Source organism: Lycium ferocissimum, chromosome 4 (genome assembly GCF_029784015.1).
Source record: "Lycium ferocissimum isolate CSIRO_LF1 chromosome 4, AGI_CSIRO_Lferr_CH_V1, whole genome shotgun sequence".
Classification (NCBI taxonomy): domain Eukaryota; kingdom Viridiplantae; phylum Streptophyta; class Magnoliopsida; order Solanales; family Solanaceae; genus Lycium; species Lycium ferocissimum.
Genome location: NC_081345.1, coordinates 50,232,244 through 50,249,625, shown reverse-complemented (window position 1 = coordinate 50,249,625; position 17,382 = coordinate 50,232,244). Strand labels below are relative to the sequence as shown.

The 17,382-nt window shown below is 34.5% G+C and overlaps 2 protein-coding genes across 2 annotated transcripts; both read left to right on the top strand.

The window, feature by feature from the left end:
* Positions 1-5,062: 5,062 nt before the first annotated feature.
* LOC132054827 (uncharacterized) lies at positions 5,063-6,659 on the top strand. Its single transcript, XM_059446799.1, has 2 exons — positions 5,063-6,261; positions 6,344-6,659. Exon 1 carries the CDS (start codon positions 5,403-5,405, stop codon positions 5,994-5,996), a length of 594 nt encoding a protein of 197 aa, XP_059302782.1. The 5' UTR covers positions 5,063-5,402; the 3' UTR covers positions 5,997-6,261; positions 6,344-6,659.
* Positions 6,660-11,007: 4,348 nt separating this feature from the next.
* On the top strand, positions 11,008-15,781 carry LOC132053455 (tryptophan synthase beta chain 1-like). Its single transcript, XM_059445501.1, has 6 exons — positions 11,008-11,381; positions 12,087-12,446; positions 13,808-14,126; positions 14,297-14,411; positions 15,074-15,168; positions 15,267-15,781. The coding sequence occupies exons 1-6, from the start codon at positions 11,082-11,084 to the stop codon at positions 15,443-15,445; spliced, it is 1,368 nt and encodes a 455-aa protein (XP_059301484.1). The 5' UTR covers positions 11,008-11,081; the 3' UTR covers positions 15,446-15,781.
* The last annotated feature ends 1,601 nt before the right edge of the window (positions 15,782-17,382 follow it).

The following is a 17,382-nucleotide window of genomic DNA, read 5'->3' as shown; positions in this document are numbered from 1 at the left end:
CACCTTAGGTCCACAATGAATTATGGCTTATAATTAAAAAAAAAAAAAAAAAGTTTGATACTTGCTAATTTTGTGCAATATATTGTTTGAACATGCAGATTAGAGTAAGGGTGTCAAGTGGGTCGGGTCGGGCCGGGCCGGGCCATTTAAACGTGGGCCACAAGGGGCCGGGTCGGGGCCGGGCCGGGCTGTAAGTTAAGGGGCCGGGCTTGGAGAGGGAAAGGGTGTCCGCCCACCTTGGATAGTGGCTACACCTCGGAACTCGGCCCGTTAGTAGCGGTCTTGTTTCGTTTGTGGGCGGTTGGGTTTTAATTATTTTAAAAAGAAATTTTAATACTAAAATTTATTAAGTTTGATACTTTAAAATCTAGTTGTTGTCAACTTTATTTTAACCATCAAGTTCCTTAAATTATACTTTGGCCCTATTTTCAATCTATAAATACCATTCATTCTTCTCCATATTATCTCACAATTCCCTTACTCTCCTCTTTCTCTAAATTTCCTACTCATCTAAATGGGAACTAAATGGTTACAATGCACATGAAGTTTTGATACTAAACCAAAGTTCTTAATTAATTATCTCATCCGATCCTAAGTCCTAATGTCATGTACTGATTGTCACCTCTCCATCATCCATGAGACATTTCAATAAGCTAAAAAATATTTAATTATTATTATATATAAAATATTTGAAACTAATAAGATTTTATTAATATATTATTATATATATAACTAATAGTTTATATTATTATATACTGTATAACCTATTGAAATATTTTTGAACTTGTGTAAGCCAACAAAGAAGATAGTAACTTAAAAGGGGTTTTTGATTTATTTCACGCATCGGCAATTTCGAGGCTTGTCATTTCACCGATTTTGTCACCATTATAATGTCTTGTTGCTTTTGGGCACCGATCAATGTTTGTCCCTCCTTGCGTAAATTTATCTTGGAGTTGTCGCCAGTAGGATTAGTTTTACACAATTACATTTATAGTTCTATTTTGACTCGCGTACAAATTATTATTCTTGTAAATAAAATCATAAATAAAATTATAACACAAATTTGAAAAGAAATTCAAAGGCTCAACAGCCTTTTAGTTTTATTAATCAATAATTGCAAAGTCGAATTTAAACTTTAAAGCTTACAAACTTTCCCCAAGTTCTTACTTGAATAAGAGATACATTACATGTTTTAATGGTTAAGTTTTAATTAACTAAAGTAAGATTCTAACTATGGTTTGAATAATTAATAAATATATCATATATTTGCTTCCAAAATTTTAAGAATCCCACAATTATAGCTACTATTTTATTGGGATACAATGTTTTTAAAATACTTATTATTAGTAATAAATGTAGTACTTATCTTCTTTTTTTTTTTTTTTTTTTTTTTTTTTAAAATTTGAAGTGGGCGCCGCTGGCGCCCCGCGATGGGCCATCACCCGGCCGCTATGGGTCGGCCGGGTCGTCCACCTTGTCCGCCCACCCCCCAATAAACCCACCTACCTCGGCCCTTACACCTCTTAGTGGGCTTGGGCCGGCGGTGGGCGGGTTTACCGGGCCGGGTCTGGTTCCCACTTGACACCCTTAGATTAGAGAATCCAGGTGTTAGCCCAGAGCTTAGCTTTCTAAAAGACATAGGGCGTGCAGAGTTTTGTACCGTCACGGATGAACAAGCCTTAGAAGGTAGCTTATCTCAAACAACTATTTTAAGAGTTTACTTTATATAGGACGATGATGGTGTGAATCATAAAATTTGTTCCACTTTTGCGTTGCAGCATATAAACGGCTGTGCAGGCTAGAAGGTATAATCCCAGCCTTAGAAGCTTCTAATGCACTTGCATTTCTCGACCAACTTTGTTCTACTCTAAAGGATGGTGAAAGAGTGGTTGTTAATTTAAGTGGTCGTGGAGATAAGGATGCTGCCAGTCTTCAATCATATATCAATACATTAATGCAGTGGCGGAGCCAGAATTTTTATTAAGGGAATTCAAAAATATAAAGAAGTAAACACATGAAGAAGTCAAGAGGTTGCAACATCTACTCTATATATACATTAAAAATATTTTTAACCTTGTATATACAGTGCATTTTTCACCGAGTGGATTCGGATGAACCCCTGGCCCATTACTCACTCCGCCCCAGCATTAATGAAAGACCCTATTAACTCCTATATATGTAAATAAACAAAGATATACAATACCAACAACCTAACTGCTTGCTGAAATGGACAAGAAAATCACAACATACGTGGGAAACACAATTAAAGCGAGATAAGATACGTACATACCTATAAGTGGTCTTGTTCATCAATGCAAACGTGTTTCAAAGGAGGTTGAATAGGTCAAAGGCTTCTCTTATTTTCTCTTTCTCCTTTTTATTAAAAATATATTTAGACAACATTTAATTTTATAATTTTATAATATCGGATCTACATTAGTTGTAGAGTTTTTTTTAATTTTCTTTTAGTGAAGGAATATTTTAGAATATTTACTTTCCTTTTAGATTAGGTTTTATGAGGGAAATATCATGTTTTCATTTATATTTTTTCTCTTTAATTCCTTAAATATAGTAAACTGTATTTTTTTTGTTTTAATTGAATACAAGAAGCATTACAATAAGTAATACAATGAATCTATCATCATCCTCTTTTTTGTTTTTTTCTCTGATTTTTCTGATTTTCTAACACGATTATCATATGACAAATTTAGTGGCATATATTAGGAGTGAAGAGGGGAACTAGAGGTACATATGCAATTTGATAAGTCATAATCTAAACATACGCAATTTGATAAGTCATAATCTAATATGTCCTCACATTATAAGGTGATAGATCCATAATAAAATTTACACTTTTGTGAAGCCTTTAAGACCAAACATGAATCATGACCTTTTTTTAGTATCAAAAACATATTCACTTTGTCGAGGGTTTCGCACTTCAACTATCAGTTGTTCCTTTTTTCTACCTGAATTATCACTATCTATATATTAAAACAAAACTTGAAGTTGACTAGGCCAATTATAGATGTTGCTTTTTACTATTTGGACAACCAACTAGGCGTGTTTTAATACATGGATGGTGATGGTGATAGTTCAGATAGAAAAAAGAGAACAACTGATAGTTGAAGTGTGAAACCCGCAACAACAAAAAAAAAAAGATAATTCAGATGTGTTTTCGACCATTTTCTCGCGTATTTGACAACGAACCTTGGTCCCTGGCTGAAATGAAGCTACAAATTAAGTAGTAGACTATAAATTATTTTCAGCAAGAGACTTGTAGACGTGCTCAAATAACAACCTCTTAAAATTGAGAAAACATATTCTGCTCTTCTCTTCTCTACAATATATTAGGGTTTAGACTGTGATTTAGGGAGTTGCTCCAATATATCGTGATAACCACCATCGGCCAGTAATTCCAGTCGCGCTTCGACTTCCTCTTCCGCCACACGAAGAACACGTAAGTTCTCCTTTTATGGTTTACGCGCTATCTAATTAATTTAGATTAATGTGTTATGTGTAAACCTTCATTGGTATCAGAGCCATAGGGTTGGTTTTACGTCCGAAAAATAATTAAAGAATCGTTTCGATTTACGTGTGTATTTAGAACCGAGTATTTATTTTTTTGCAACGTAATTGGAAATAATAAAACTTTGTAGTATACTGATTTAAAATTACGTTTTAAGTCAGGTTAATGTTTTCTTATATCTGGATATGTTTCGACTCAGAACCTTTATCAATTTTGTTCTACTGATATGAACTAAAGTTTTGAAATCTGCTAAATATTTAGATTTTAACCGATAATAGATTCTGAAATCGTTTCGGAAAAGAAAAAAAAAGTTTTTTTTGTTTGTTTTCTCAATCGATGCCCGCTCCATCACCGCTTTGAGATCGCGCCACCATTGTCAAACGGACGGTGGCTGTGCCGGAGATACGAAGGTAAAAGATGCAATGGCTTCTTCCTTCCCTCTTCTCTAATGGCAGAAGCAAAATAAAAAAAAAAAAGGAACTTTGTGTTCCAACAATGGTGATGGTGGCAGCAGTGAAGAAATAGGAAGAAGAGAAGAGAAAATATGTTTTCTCAATTTTATTAAGAACTGATATATAATCATTCAAAAAAAAAAAAAAAGGAAATTGGAACGTGAGCTCCATAGCAGCAAGGCAAAAATTTTTGGGAGGAAAAGCAAACTAGTTTAACCTAGCATTACCTTAGAGAAGATATATTCTTTTAATGGGCTTGAGTAGTTTTTTGTTTTTTTTGTTTTTTTGTTTTTTTGTTTTTTTTTTTTTTGTTGCTGTAGAATAAGAAATCTTGGGCTTAGAGCCCATATCAATGCTCTGATTGTTTTTCTTTTGGTTACAGAACTAGTTAATGGGCTAAATGCCCAGTTTAATCATGGTTGATTTTTTTGGGCTAATGGCCTGATTTAAAAGGTTCTGTTTTTTTTTTTTTTTTAATTAATATCCAGATTAAGAGATTTGGTCATATGGACCTAATATTCAGAATATAAATTTAGTATTTATATTTTGTTAATGACATTAAATTATTATCCCAATTGCTTTAAAAAAAATTAATTAGTTTAACATTAGTTGTATTTGTCAAATTTGTTTAACATGTTCAAAATGTTAATTTGTTTAACATCAGATTTATTTGCTAATTTGTTTAGCAAGTTTAAAATCTTAATTAGTTTAACATTAGATTTATTTGATTATTTTGTTTAGCATGCTTATAATGTTAATTTATTTAACATTAGATTTTTTTTGTTGATGTGCTCAACATGCTTGAAATATTAATTAGCTTGACAATAAAGTTATTTGTTATTTTTTTTTCATGCTTGGAAATGTTAATTAGTTTAACGTTAATTTCATGTTAACTTGTTTGATGTGTGCTAGCTAAATGCTAATTAGTTTAACATCATTATGGTAAAGTCTATGTTAATATTTTTAACATGTATAATATGTTATAGTTTAACACATTTTATGTTAATTTAGCATGAAATATTTGTTACTTGGTTTAACATTAATCTTGCTTGTTAATTTGTTTAACAAGTGTACTATGTTAATTAGTTTGACATTAAGATTTTCATGTGAATTTATTAGCATGCGTATAAAAGTTAATTTGTTTAAATGATAATCCATATGGGATTATAAAATCATGATAGACAATTATGTTGCCTAAATATGACTAAGATACTAAGCTAGGTAATTAACTAGGCTAATTTTCATAATATTTTAATTTCTGGATGATGATTGGGAACATAGTGAACTCTCGACTCCATGATTAATATATGTGTTTATTACCTTAGTCAATTGATGCTTAGTTTCATAGTATGTATGTGTGTTGAACATAGTGCCTTGCGTTTTATTATTTTAATGGTTCTCATTATTTTTTTGTGTGTTAAAGAATGACTACTGCTTCGAAAAACATTGTTGTTGAGCTTAACAAAGGGTTGAAACTCAATGGTGACAACTATGAAACTTGGAGTTTGAAAGTTCAATATGTGCTGGAAGAGCAAGAGGCTCTGGAGGCCATTAACAATGTCATGAATGAGCCTGAGGATGGCAACACGGTTCAGCATAGGCGTGACCGTGAAGCGTATTATGCTTGGAGGAAAAAGGACTCCACTGCTCGCATTACGTTGCTAAGCACCTTGGATGATGACATCCTAAGGGAGTTCAAGGATCACCAAAGGGCTATGGAACTTTGGATTGCTTTGAAGAATAGGTTTGGTACCTGTTCTACTGCAAGGCTAAGATCCTTGACGATCAAGTTTGACTCATACAAGAAACGCCCAGAGCATTCAATGAAAACGCATCTGAGGCAAATGACAAACATGATCGGGGTGTTAAAAGATGCTGGTCATGTGTTGACCGATGAACAACAAATTCAAGCTGTCATACGCTCTTTGCCTAGTTCGTGGGATCATATGAAGATGCACTTGACTCATAGTGAAAGAATCACAACTCGGGAAGATGTCCGGAGGCATCTTGAGTTATAGGAGGAATGACTTGAGGCAGGCTGCAAAGCCAATAGCTGAGTTGCACATGGCAACAACCTCCAAAAACAAAGGTGATCCAAAGCGAAAGAACTGGGGAAAGAAGAGAGGGCCACCTCAAACTCAGCCAGCTCAGCCTGCTAAACGAGCAAAGACTGAAAAAGGAAAGAATAGACGTCCCAAACGTGTCAATGTTGCTAAAGTGAAGTGCTATAATTGTGACAAGAAGGGTCACTATGCTAAGGATTGCTCTGAGCCTCCTAGAAAGGTATTTCATAAAATTCGAATTAGTGAACTTTGTGTTTCTAGTTCTGTTTTACTAACTGAATCTAATCCTTTGTGGATTGTAGACTCGGGAGCAACGGACCACATAGCTTGGGAGCACAATGCTTTTGTTGAATTTCGGTGAGTTTCACGTGGAGCAAAGTGGATATATGTGGGAAACAACAATAAAGTTGTTGTTGAAGGGATCGGTACATGCAAGTTAGTCCTGCGTGGCGGTTGAGATCTAATTCTACGTGATGTCCTCTATGCACCAACAATTCGTTGGAATGTTATTTCAGTCTCTGTTTTGCTTAGGCTAGGATTTAGCTTGTTTTTTCATGACACTTATCTCAAGTTGACTTATGATTCAACATTATTTGGTTTTGGTCATGTGACCGGAGGTTTATTTATTATGGATTTGTATTATGGTTCATTCATTAATAATGCTAGTTTTTCTATGTTTGCTTCTACAAATAAATATGATAGTGATGTAAACATATAGCATGCTAGACTTGGTCTTATTGGCCAACAAAGAATGCAAAGGCTAGCGAAACAAGGTTTTCTTGCCGGCATTGAACACATGGAATTGTCCACTTGTGAAAATTGTCTAGTGGGAAAATCTGCACGAAAACCTTTCGGTAAATCGACTAGAGCTGAATATCCTTTGCAATTAGTCCATTCTGATATCTGTGGGCCTATGAATATTAGAGCTAGGCATGGACCAAGTTAGGTCATTACATTTATTGATGATTTTACCTGTTTCAGTTATGTCTATTTAATTTCCCACAAATCTGAAGCAATAAGTTGTTTCAAACGCTATTTGAGCTTAGTGGAAAATCAATTAGACAAGAAGATAAAAGCTCTTCGAACGATCGTGCCGGGAATACTTATCGACTCAATTTAATGGATTATGTGATGAAAAGGGAATAGTTCATCAGTTGACTATCCCAAATACTCCACAACAAAATAGTGTTGCGGATAGAAGAAACAGAACGCTCCTCGAAATAGTTAGGTCAATGATGGCACAAGCCAACCTCCCAATTAATTTTTGGGGTGACGCTTTGCTTACTACCACCTATGTACTTAACCGAGTGCCTTCAAAATCAGTTGCAACCACTCCATATGAGTTATGGACTGGAAGACATCCTGACACACGAGTGTATTAAGACCTTAGGGTTGTGCTGCATATACACATGACTCCTCTCACAAATATGGCAAATTGGGCCCGAGAGGAAAGAAAAGTATCTTTATAAGGTACTCTAAAACCTCAAAGGGTTATGTGTTTATAGGTCAGCAAAACAGTGGGAGTGTAACTGAATTTGAATCACGAGATGTCACATTCTTAAAGAATGAGTTTCCTAAGAAGGGAGATGTAGGTCAAGACCTATCATTGTTTGAGCTAGGGGATCAAGACGTATAAGGATCTCTTCATTCGAGTGGGAGTATTTTAGCAAATGATGAATTAGTTCCTCATCAACAACTTCATCTATCATCAGGTGCGAATGAAAGTAATCCTTCTACACTTAATGAAAGTGACCAAATGGATCTTGTTCCAAGTGGGAGCGAGATGCTCACCGATCTTGTTCCGAGTGGGAGCAGGTTAAGTGTTCTTGATCCGAGTGGGAGCAACGTTGATCCAAATGGGAATAATGTTGAATCACAAACTAGACGTGGTTCTCGTAAAAAGACTTCCCGCCTACGATTTGACATTGAAGGTGGTGAATTATTTATGATGCTTAACGCAAGATGAAAATGAGCCTAAAAATGTAAAAGAGCTCTCTCATGCCCTTCTAAGGACAAATGGACAAAAGTAATGGAAGATGAGTTGGAGTCTATGAGAGTCAACAAAGTTTGGGAACTAGTTGACCTCCCTCAGGGACGCAAAACTATTGGGAGCAAATGGGTTCTCAAAATAAAGCTCAAGGTTGATGGCACAGTTGAAAGATATAAGGCTCGACTAGTGGCAAAAGGGTATACACAGCAGAAAGGAATAGACTATAACGAGACTTTCTCGCCTGCTGTGAGGTTTACCTCTGTTCGTCTTGTTTTAGCTATAGTTGCAAGCTTGGATCTTGAGTCACATCAAATGGATGTAAAGACTGCCTTTCTCAATGGAGAATTAGATGAAGAAATTTATATGGAACAACCTGAATGTTTCATTGAAAAGGGCCACGAACAAAAGGTTTGTAGACTTTTGAATTCTATTTATGGCCTCAAACAATCTTCAAGGCAGTGGTATATACATTTTCAGAATGTTGTCGTATCCAGTGGTTTTACCATGATGGATGAAGACCATTGCGTTTATACCAAAAGATCAAGAAACAAGTTTGTGATTTTAACATTGTATCTAGATAACATACTTATAGCTGGAAATGATAAGGAGTTCATTACTGAGATAAAGTCATGGTTATCATCCCAATTTGAGATGAAAGATATGGGTGAAGCTGCATATATTCTTGGAGTTAAGATTTCAAGATATCGTCCAAAGAAACTATTGTATCTCTCCCAAGAGAATTACATTAGAAAAGTTCTTGAATGATTCAATATGCAAAATAGTAGCCACATTGATACTCCTATCAGTAAAGGCCATGCCTTGGGTAGTCAAATGTGTCCTAAGACTCCTGAAGAGAAAGAAAAAAATGAGCTGAGTTCCTTATAGGAGCGCAGTCGGAAGTTTAATATAAGCTATGGTGTGTACCAGACCTGATATCTGTCAAGAAGTTGGCTTGGTAAGTAGATATCAAACCGACCCAGGTTTATGGTAAGTAGATATCAAACCGACCCAGGTTTAGCACATTGGCAAGCAGTAAAGAGAATCATGACATATCTGAAGGGAACTGCTGATTATGCACTTTGTTACCAAGGCGACAAAGATTTGCGATTAGTTGGATACAGTGATGCTGATCATGGAGGAGATCTAGACGAGAGGAAGTCTACATCAGGATATGTTTTCTTACTCAGTGATAGCGCCATTTCATGGAGTAGTAAGAAATAATCATGTATATCACTATCTACTATGGAAGCCGAATATGTGGCTCTCGCATCAGCAGCACAAGAAGCTGTTTGGTTGAAAAGGTTCTTGGAACACTTATTGGATATCACAAAAGATGCTGAACCAGTGTTAGTCTACTGTGACAGTGAGGCTGCAATTTCCTCTACCAAGGACCCTAAGTTTCATTGCAAAACCAAACACATAGATATCAAGTATAACTATGCGAGAGACATGGTTAAACGCAAGGTAGTGAACGTGATGTATGTGTCTACAAAAGATATGTTAGCAGATCCATTAACCAAGCCTTTGTCTAGAGATGCATTTGTGAGACACACTAGGTCTCAAGGCTTGCGTAGATTCTAAGATACTTCATTTTGTTTAATTTCCCCATGTTCACAAGACTGATGTTCTTTAATTATCAATAAATTTGATTTACATACATACATATTTTACATGTTGAATGTCATGTGCATTCGTCACTTATTTGTTTTTTTAAGTATGTCGGGTAGACAAGAGGTTGACCTTTTCACACAGGTAACCGCCTCCTTATCTTAGTGATGAGTGGAGATGAGACTGGATTTTAAGAAAAATTATCAAATGGATAATTTGAGAGCTTTCAACTTAAAATCATGAACGTCGCATAAATAATGACATAAGGTCTTTAAGGTGAAAAACGTTCACCTAGTCTACTTACTGAGCCAGATGTGAGTTAAAAATGATATAGTAGATAAGGAACTCAAATTTAGATACTTATGGTGTCTAAATATCATCTGTACAGCATTCTTTACGAGATAAAGACATACGCTCCCTGGGAAAGGAGAAAATGCTGTAGCATGTGTTTCATACCATGTGTGCTAATGTCGACCAATTGGGTTAACATAAGTCCATTCTCAACTTATTGTTGTGTGAGACCCAGAGCCTTTATGGTGGCTCAAGATTTGTACCCTTTGTGACTCGGATCAGATACTTGAGACTTAGTTTGATGTTAGCTATCTTAGTGTACTTCCAAAAGACCATGCATACAGATTCGGTTTGGCGGAGTATACCTAGAAAAGCAGTTAACCTAATGTTAAGAGGATCGTGAGAAGAGGAAGATCATTGATGGAATCTCATTAATTTGTATCCACTGGTGCACCAATTATAACTTATGAGTTACAATTGTGAATACAAGAAATAATGATATATGAGATTTTGGAGATTATATCAAATGTGATTCATTTGATCTGGGGTACTGCATACTTTATGATCTACTTGCAGGTTTGCACTCAATGAGAGGCTATATACTCCTAACAGATGTATAGCACTTAGCTCTCACAGTATGTTGGTCGCACGGTCTACTTCCCTGTATGAATGATTGCGGAGATGAGTTGAGAAAATGTTTCTCAAATTAGATGAGCACTCCCATTATGTATGAGATGGGAGATGTAGGAAATTTGGGTCCACCCATAAGGGGGTGCTTAAGGCCCATTAGGGTAATTAAACTTAGTCCTAATATTTCCTATATAATAACACTTACGGTGTAAAATAAAATGTACTTCTGAAGTATTTTTCTGCTCTTCTCTTCTCTAAAATATATTAGGATTTAGACTGTGATTTAGGGGGTTGCTCCAATATATCATGACAACCACCATCGGCGATAATTCAGTAGTGCTTCGACTTCCTCTTCCGCTACACGAAGAACACGTAAGTTCTCCTTTTATGGTTTACGCGCTATCTAATTAATTTAGATTAATGTGTTATGTGTAAACCTTCAGATCTGGGATAAACATTCTTATACTTTAGTCCATTCTATATATAGTTTCTCAAACCCCTACCAAAAAACTTACAAGACAATGATGGCTTGTAATGTTAATGTTATTCTTCAACAAGGAAAATTTGCTACATCAAGCAGAAAGTGGCAAAGCTTCCCGCCTCATTGTTATAAAGCCAATATTATTTCTTCTATAGCTATTGGCCCAAGTCGACTTCCACTGTCACCATCGAAGCTAGTTTTCCATGAAAAAGAGAGACCAATTTTGAGCAATGAAAAATTTGGGATTTATGGTGGAAAGTTCGTCCCTGAGACTCTAATATCTTCTTTAACAAAACTTGATTACGAATTCAATTTTGCTTTGCATGATCCTCAATTTCAGGTATGTCAAAATGTAAACTGAACCTTTTTAACTCTATCTGTTACATTTTATATAGTGGTGTTTGATTGTACACGAAAAATCTGATAGAGAGATATACTTTTGGCAAACTTGTTATTTAAAACCTCCAATGAAGTTTGTATGGTTATACACGCATGTCATTAAGGGTAAATTAGAAATTTACGAATATTAAAGAGCCTCTAGATATGAAGATATCTTTTTGGAAGAAACTAAAAATGAAATAAAGAGTACTAACATATAAAATAAAAACAGAGAGTACTATTTTCCAATTACATACTCCTACGAAGTGATGATTGTTGGGATCGAAATGACCAGGTGTCATGGCGAAAGTTAATAAAGGAAACTTTAAAAGTCGATAAATCATAAATAAAAGAACAATATATCATAAGAAAATTTTATAATGTACGTGTTTTGGTCAATTGACCAATAGTCATATGAGGAAACTAATATAAAAGAAAGTAAAAATCTTTTAAGAAAATAATCTTCCCTAAATAAGATTCCTTTAATGAATACATTGTTTGTTATTGTATAAAAGAATGATTCTTAATTTATAAAATCCAAAGTCTTTACTCAAAGAAAAGGATTAGTTTTTTTTTAAAAGTAAAATACAATTATGGTAAGAAAATTCTAATAAGGTAAGAAAATCAGGACAAACTCTAACCGTGATTAACGTTATTTTGAGCGCAGATGGAGCTTGGAGTGGCATTAAGGGACTGCGTAGGTTGTGAAACTCCTTTATACTTCGCCCAAAGACTCACAGATCACTACAAGAACAATAATAGGGGGATAGGACCAGACATATATCTAAAAAGAGAGGACCTCAACCATGGTGGTGCACACAAGATCAACAATGCTTTTGCACAAGCGATGCTGGCTAAGCCTATGGACTGTAAAAACATTGTGGCGGCCACCGGTGCTGGACAACACGGTGTCGCCACGGCGGCTGCTTGTCCTAAACTTTCTTTGGATTGCACAACATTCATTGGAAGCTTAGATATGGAGAGACAACCTTCCAACGTACTTTTGATGAAGCATCTTGGTGCAAAGGTACCTCCTTTCACTTCTTAATTGAGTTGTCTTTCTATTTCATTTTATGTGATGGTGTTGACTGAACATAAAAATTAAGAAGAAATAGATTTTTTTTTTAAAATTTGTGGTTTAAGACAAATCGCATACATTTGTATGATTACAAATCATCTTATTAAGGGTCTTCGCACTTGTGGGCTGTCCCACGCAATTATGGACTCTTCGCATTTGAAGGTGTCGCAAATGCGAACATTTCATCACATTTTGTGACCAAAATCAGCAAGAGCTGAAATGTTCCAACTTGTCTGAAATCCATTTAAAAAAATGACGCTTGATATCCTCAAAAGTGTCCGGTCTTGAATTTTTTTCTCCGCTTAACAAAATCTTTAAAAAATGACCTTAACTTGAAAAAATTCGTTGGGAAGAATTTTTGTTGCCCATCTGGCATAAATTCTAGCTTTTGACTATAATGTAGAATTTGTGGTCAATTGAGTAGGTTTACTACCTTGAAATATTCTGAACTTCTGCTTTATGGGCAAAACTAATTTATGTCCACAACTTGTACCCGATGGACAACAAAAGTTCTGTCTGATGTCCATCATGCATAAGTTCTAGCCTTTGCCTGTAAGGCAAGAATTGATCAATTTAGCAGGTTTACTGTCATGAAATATCCTAAACTTCTACCTTATAGCCAAAACTAATTTATGTCCACAACTTATGCCGATGGGCAACAAAAGCTTTTTTTGGTGAACGAAAAATTTCTATTTATTTGGCAACAAAAGCTTTGCCTAGCTAATTTTCTAAAGCCGAGGCTGTTGTTTTTTAAAAAAGTGTTAAGTGGGGCCAAAAAATCAAGACAACCCTTATGGAGGCCATTTGTTAACTTAACCATACTGAAATTGCGGAACAGATGTAAACACTCATTATACGCTTTAGCGCTAGCATTTTCATGTAATCTCTATATAGATAGTCCCGCAGAATTCTTTTACCATAGAATGCTTCTTTAACCTTAGCCCAAAAGTTTGTATTTGCAACATTACTTCCTCAAAAGTCCGATTCACATTTATATGAACTATTCTAGTTCAAATGACCTGATTAATCGGGTCATAATCAAACTTTCGAACGTAATCACATGATATAACAAATATTTTCATAATCATAGCTTGATACGAGTAATTAAAAGTAAGTTCTATACAAAGAATCTTTTAGATGAGGCAGAACACATTTAACGTAGTATCAAAACAATCAAGAAATTTTGGTTTCACATCTCACCGTCACCCAAAAAGTAAAAAGTACTTCTGTTTGGGATTTTTCTATGACAAAGAGAGGAAGCCACTTGTCCTAACAAGCAATTAGAGTTCTTGTTGTATACTCATGCACAGGTCAAATCTGTTAAAGGAAGCTTCAAGGATGCAGTTTCAGAAGGCATTAGATATTGGGTTAACAATTTGGACATCACCTATCTCCTAGCGGATGCAGCCGTAGGACCTCACCCTTGTCCCACTATGGTTCGTGAATTCCAATCAGTGATTGGAAAAGAGACGAGAAAACAAGCTATGGAGAAGTTGGGTGGGAAACCAGATGTGTTGGTGGCTTGTGTAGGGAGTGGCTCTAATGCATTGGGTTTGTTTCATGAATTTATACAAGATGAAGATGTGAGACTCATAGGAGTTGAGGCTGGTGGGACTGGCCTTGATTCAGGTAAATGTGTCGGGTTCATCTGAACTCAATACTTATTACGTGGAGCATATATTTATGTATAATAATTTATAAAAATTGTAATAGAATAGTAAGTCCGGAACCATACTTTTAAGAATAAATGATCCAATATTAAAAAAGATAAAATTTAAATCCTAAATCGGCCTTTACAGATAAACAGTCGGCAACTATGGCTAGAGGTCAAGTGGGAGTCTACCATGGTGCCATGAGCTATCCATTACAAGACGATGAAGGCCAGATTATTGGACCACACTCCATAGGTGTGGGGTAAGTTTTCACTTTCAAGCGTACGGATTTTGTTGTCATTCTTAGTTAAATAAATTTGAACATATGATCTAAAAATAAAAAAAATTGAGCCCCTTTTGCCATTTTAAACTTTCCCTTTGTCAAGGAATTATTTCAACCACTTATATAGAACAAAGCATTAAGTGGGGATTGATCCCTAATCCTCGATTGATCCCTAATCCTCTAGCTAGGTAAATAACTCAACCTTTAACCAAGTCAAGACCATTTGGGCTTTTTCTAAGCATAGGGTTACAGCATAATATTATCTAATATTAAAAAATATATACATAAAATACTTAATTTTATGGAGAGACCGGTGCCCCACGTGCCCCAAAATTAGCACACAAATTCGCCCTTGATTCAACATTGGTGGTATTGACTCTACACGAAATTATTAGTATATGTATATTTGTTATCACGGATTAAACTATATTGATCGATAGTATTAATCCTTTTACACATTATAAATATATTTGTGACTTAATATATATTCTACACTATACTCCTTAGGGTGTGAACTTTCTCCGGATCCTTGCTAATGCAGGACGCTGACAAGTCTGGATTGCTCTTTTAAATCCTTGCTATATGAGTATTCGACGTAACATTCCTAATTTTATTTGTGCAATATTGTTTGACACATGTAGATTAGAGTACCCAGGTGTTAGCCCAGAGCTTAGCTTTCTGAAAGACATTGGACGTGCAGAGTTTTCTACCGTCAATGACGAACAAACCTTAGAAGGTAAATTATCTCAAAACAATTATATTTAATTTATAGAGTTTTAACTTATATACAACGACAGAATATGTAATAATTTATTTACACTTTTGGTGTTGCAGCATATAAACGACTATGCAAACTAGAAGGGATAATCTCAGCCTTAGAAGCTTCTCATGCGCTTGCATTTCTCGACAAACTCTGCTCTACTTTAAAAGATGGTGAAAAAGTGGTTGTAAATTTAAGTGGTCGTGGAGATAAGGATGCTGCTACCGTCTTCAATCATACATCAAAACATTAGTGAAAGACCTTGTAAATAAACCCAGATATACCATACCAACAAGCTTACAGCTAGCTGAAGTGGACAAGAGGATCATCACTACATAGGTAGGGAACACAATCAAGCCTTATCTTATTTCCTTTTTCTCCTTTATATTAAAATATATTTAGAAAATATTTAATTATACAGTAATATTTTAATTTAGGATCTACAGTCATTGTAGACTATTTATTAATTTTCTTTTAGTGAAGGAATATTTTAGAATATTTACTTTCCTTTTAGATTAGGATTAAGGGAAATATCATGTTTTCATTTATATTACTCTCTTTAGTTCCTTATAAATGGCATTGTAATCTTTTATTTTGATTGAATACAAGTAACATTACAATGAACTAGTCTCAGTGTACGCGCTCTGCGCGTGACCAAAGCGCGTACATCATTCGACAGCAAACACTAAAAAAAAAAAATTGGATGTAACTACGACTTCATTATAATAAATATTAGGAAAATTATTAATTTACAGAACTTAGAACTTTGGGACTTACCCTAGGACTCCAACCCCTAGCATTCCAATTGAATTTTTTGTCTAGTGTGAGATCTATTTTTAAAGGATAAAAGGCAACCAATATTTAGCTAGGTTGCCAAAAATAACGGGAGTTCTTTATTATTTCAAAAATATAATATTATTAGTGTTATAAAAAAGGACTCATACGGAAAAATGATTGTTTATTATTTCAAAAATATTTATTATTAGTGTTATAAAAAGAACTCCTGAGGCAAAAAGACTTTTACGGCAGTTTTATATTGTCAAAAATAACGGGAATTATTTATTATATATATATATATATATATATATTAATGTTATAAAAAAGAAGGACTCCTACAACAGTTTTTTATTTGCCAAAAATAACCGGAGGTTTTTATAAAAAATATATATATTTCTATGGCAGTTTTTAGTTTGTCAAAAATAACGGGAGTTTTTTTACTTTCAAAAAAAAATATTATTAGTATTCATGCATAATTACAATTTTATTCAACTTAAAAAACACTTTTGTGCTAACAAAACATACACTAATAGTATAAGAAAAATCGGATATATAGACGGAACAAACCAACTAAAACAAACTACAAAGCAAATTAATGGAATAAAGTTATCATGAACAAATACCCGAGTATGATTCAAGACTGACGACAAATGTGCAAATTTTAAAAGCAGCTCTCCTCGTGTAAATATTTAAGTAGTTATTTGGAGGATACAAATAATTAACCTTCTGTTCCTGTGGACTCAAATTTATTGATTTCCTTACAACATTAGTACCTAAATAATTTTACAATATACAACATAAATAAATGAATTTTGATATCAAAAAAAAAAAAAAAAGAAGAGGAGGAGAGATTTTATGAAAGTCACTGTTCCAGGGAGTCTAAAACTACTTCAAATAACTTTTTATTTTCAACTCATAATTTGCCCAACCTCCCGTGAATTAGGTTTTCTATGAAAGAAGCATCATCATCCACCTCACAGTTGGAGTCTCTCCCACCAATTTGGTGTAGTTCCACTTGTAATTGTCCCTACATAAAATTGCAAACGAAAACATATAATCAATTAATCATGAGCAAAGCATTCAATAGATCTAAACACAATTGAATCAAAAATCATTCAAGATATTGTAAACGGAGGGGTGCTACTTGTGTCCTAGTAAACGAAGGAGTCCTTATGTCTTTATAAAAGAAGTATTATCATAATTTGAGTTGGAAAGTAATTGGAGTGGACAAAATTGTGGTCGATTTGACTGTAAAGTCCTAAATATTAGGAAAAGTTGAGGTTTTTTGCTTTTCCAAAAAATATACCAAAAATAGCAGTGGATTTTTTTACTTGTTCAAAAAATATGTATACTATTAGTGTTTACGTATAATTACACATATATTTAATGGGAAAAATAGTAAATGACAATTTT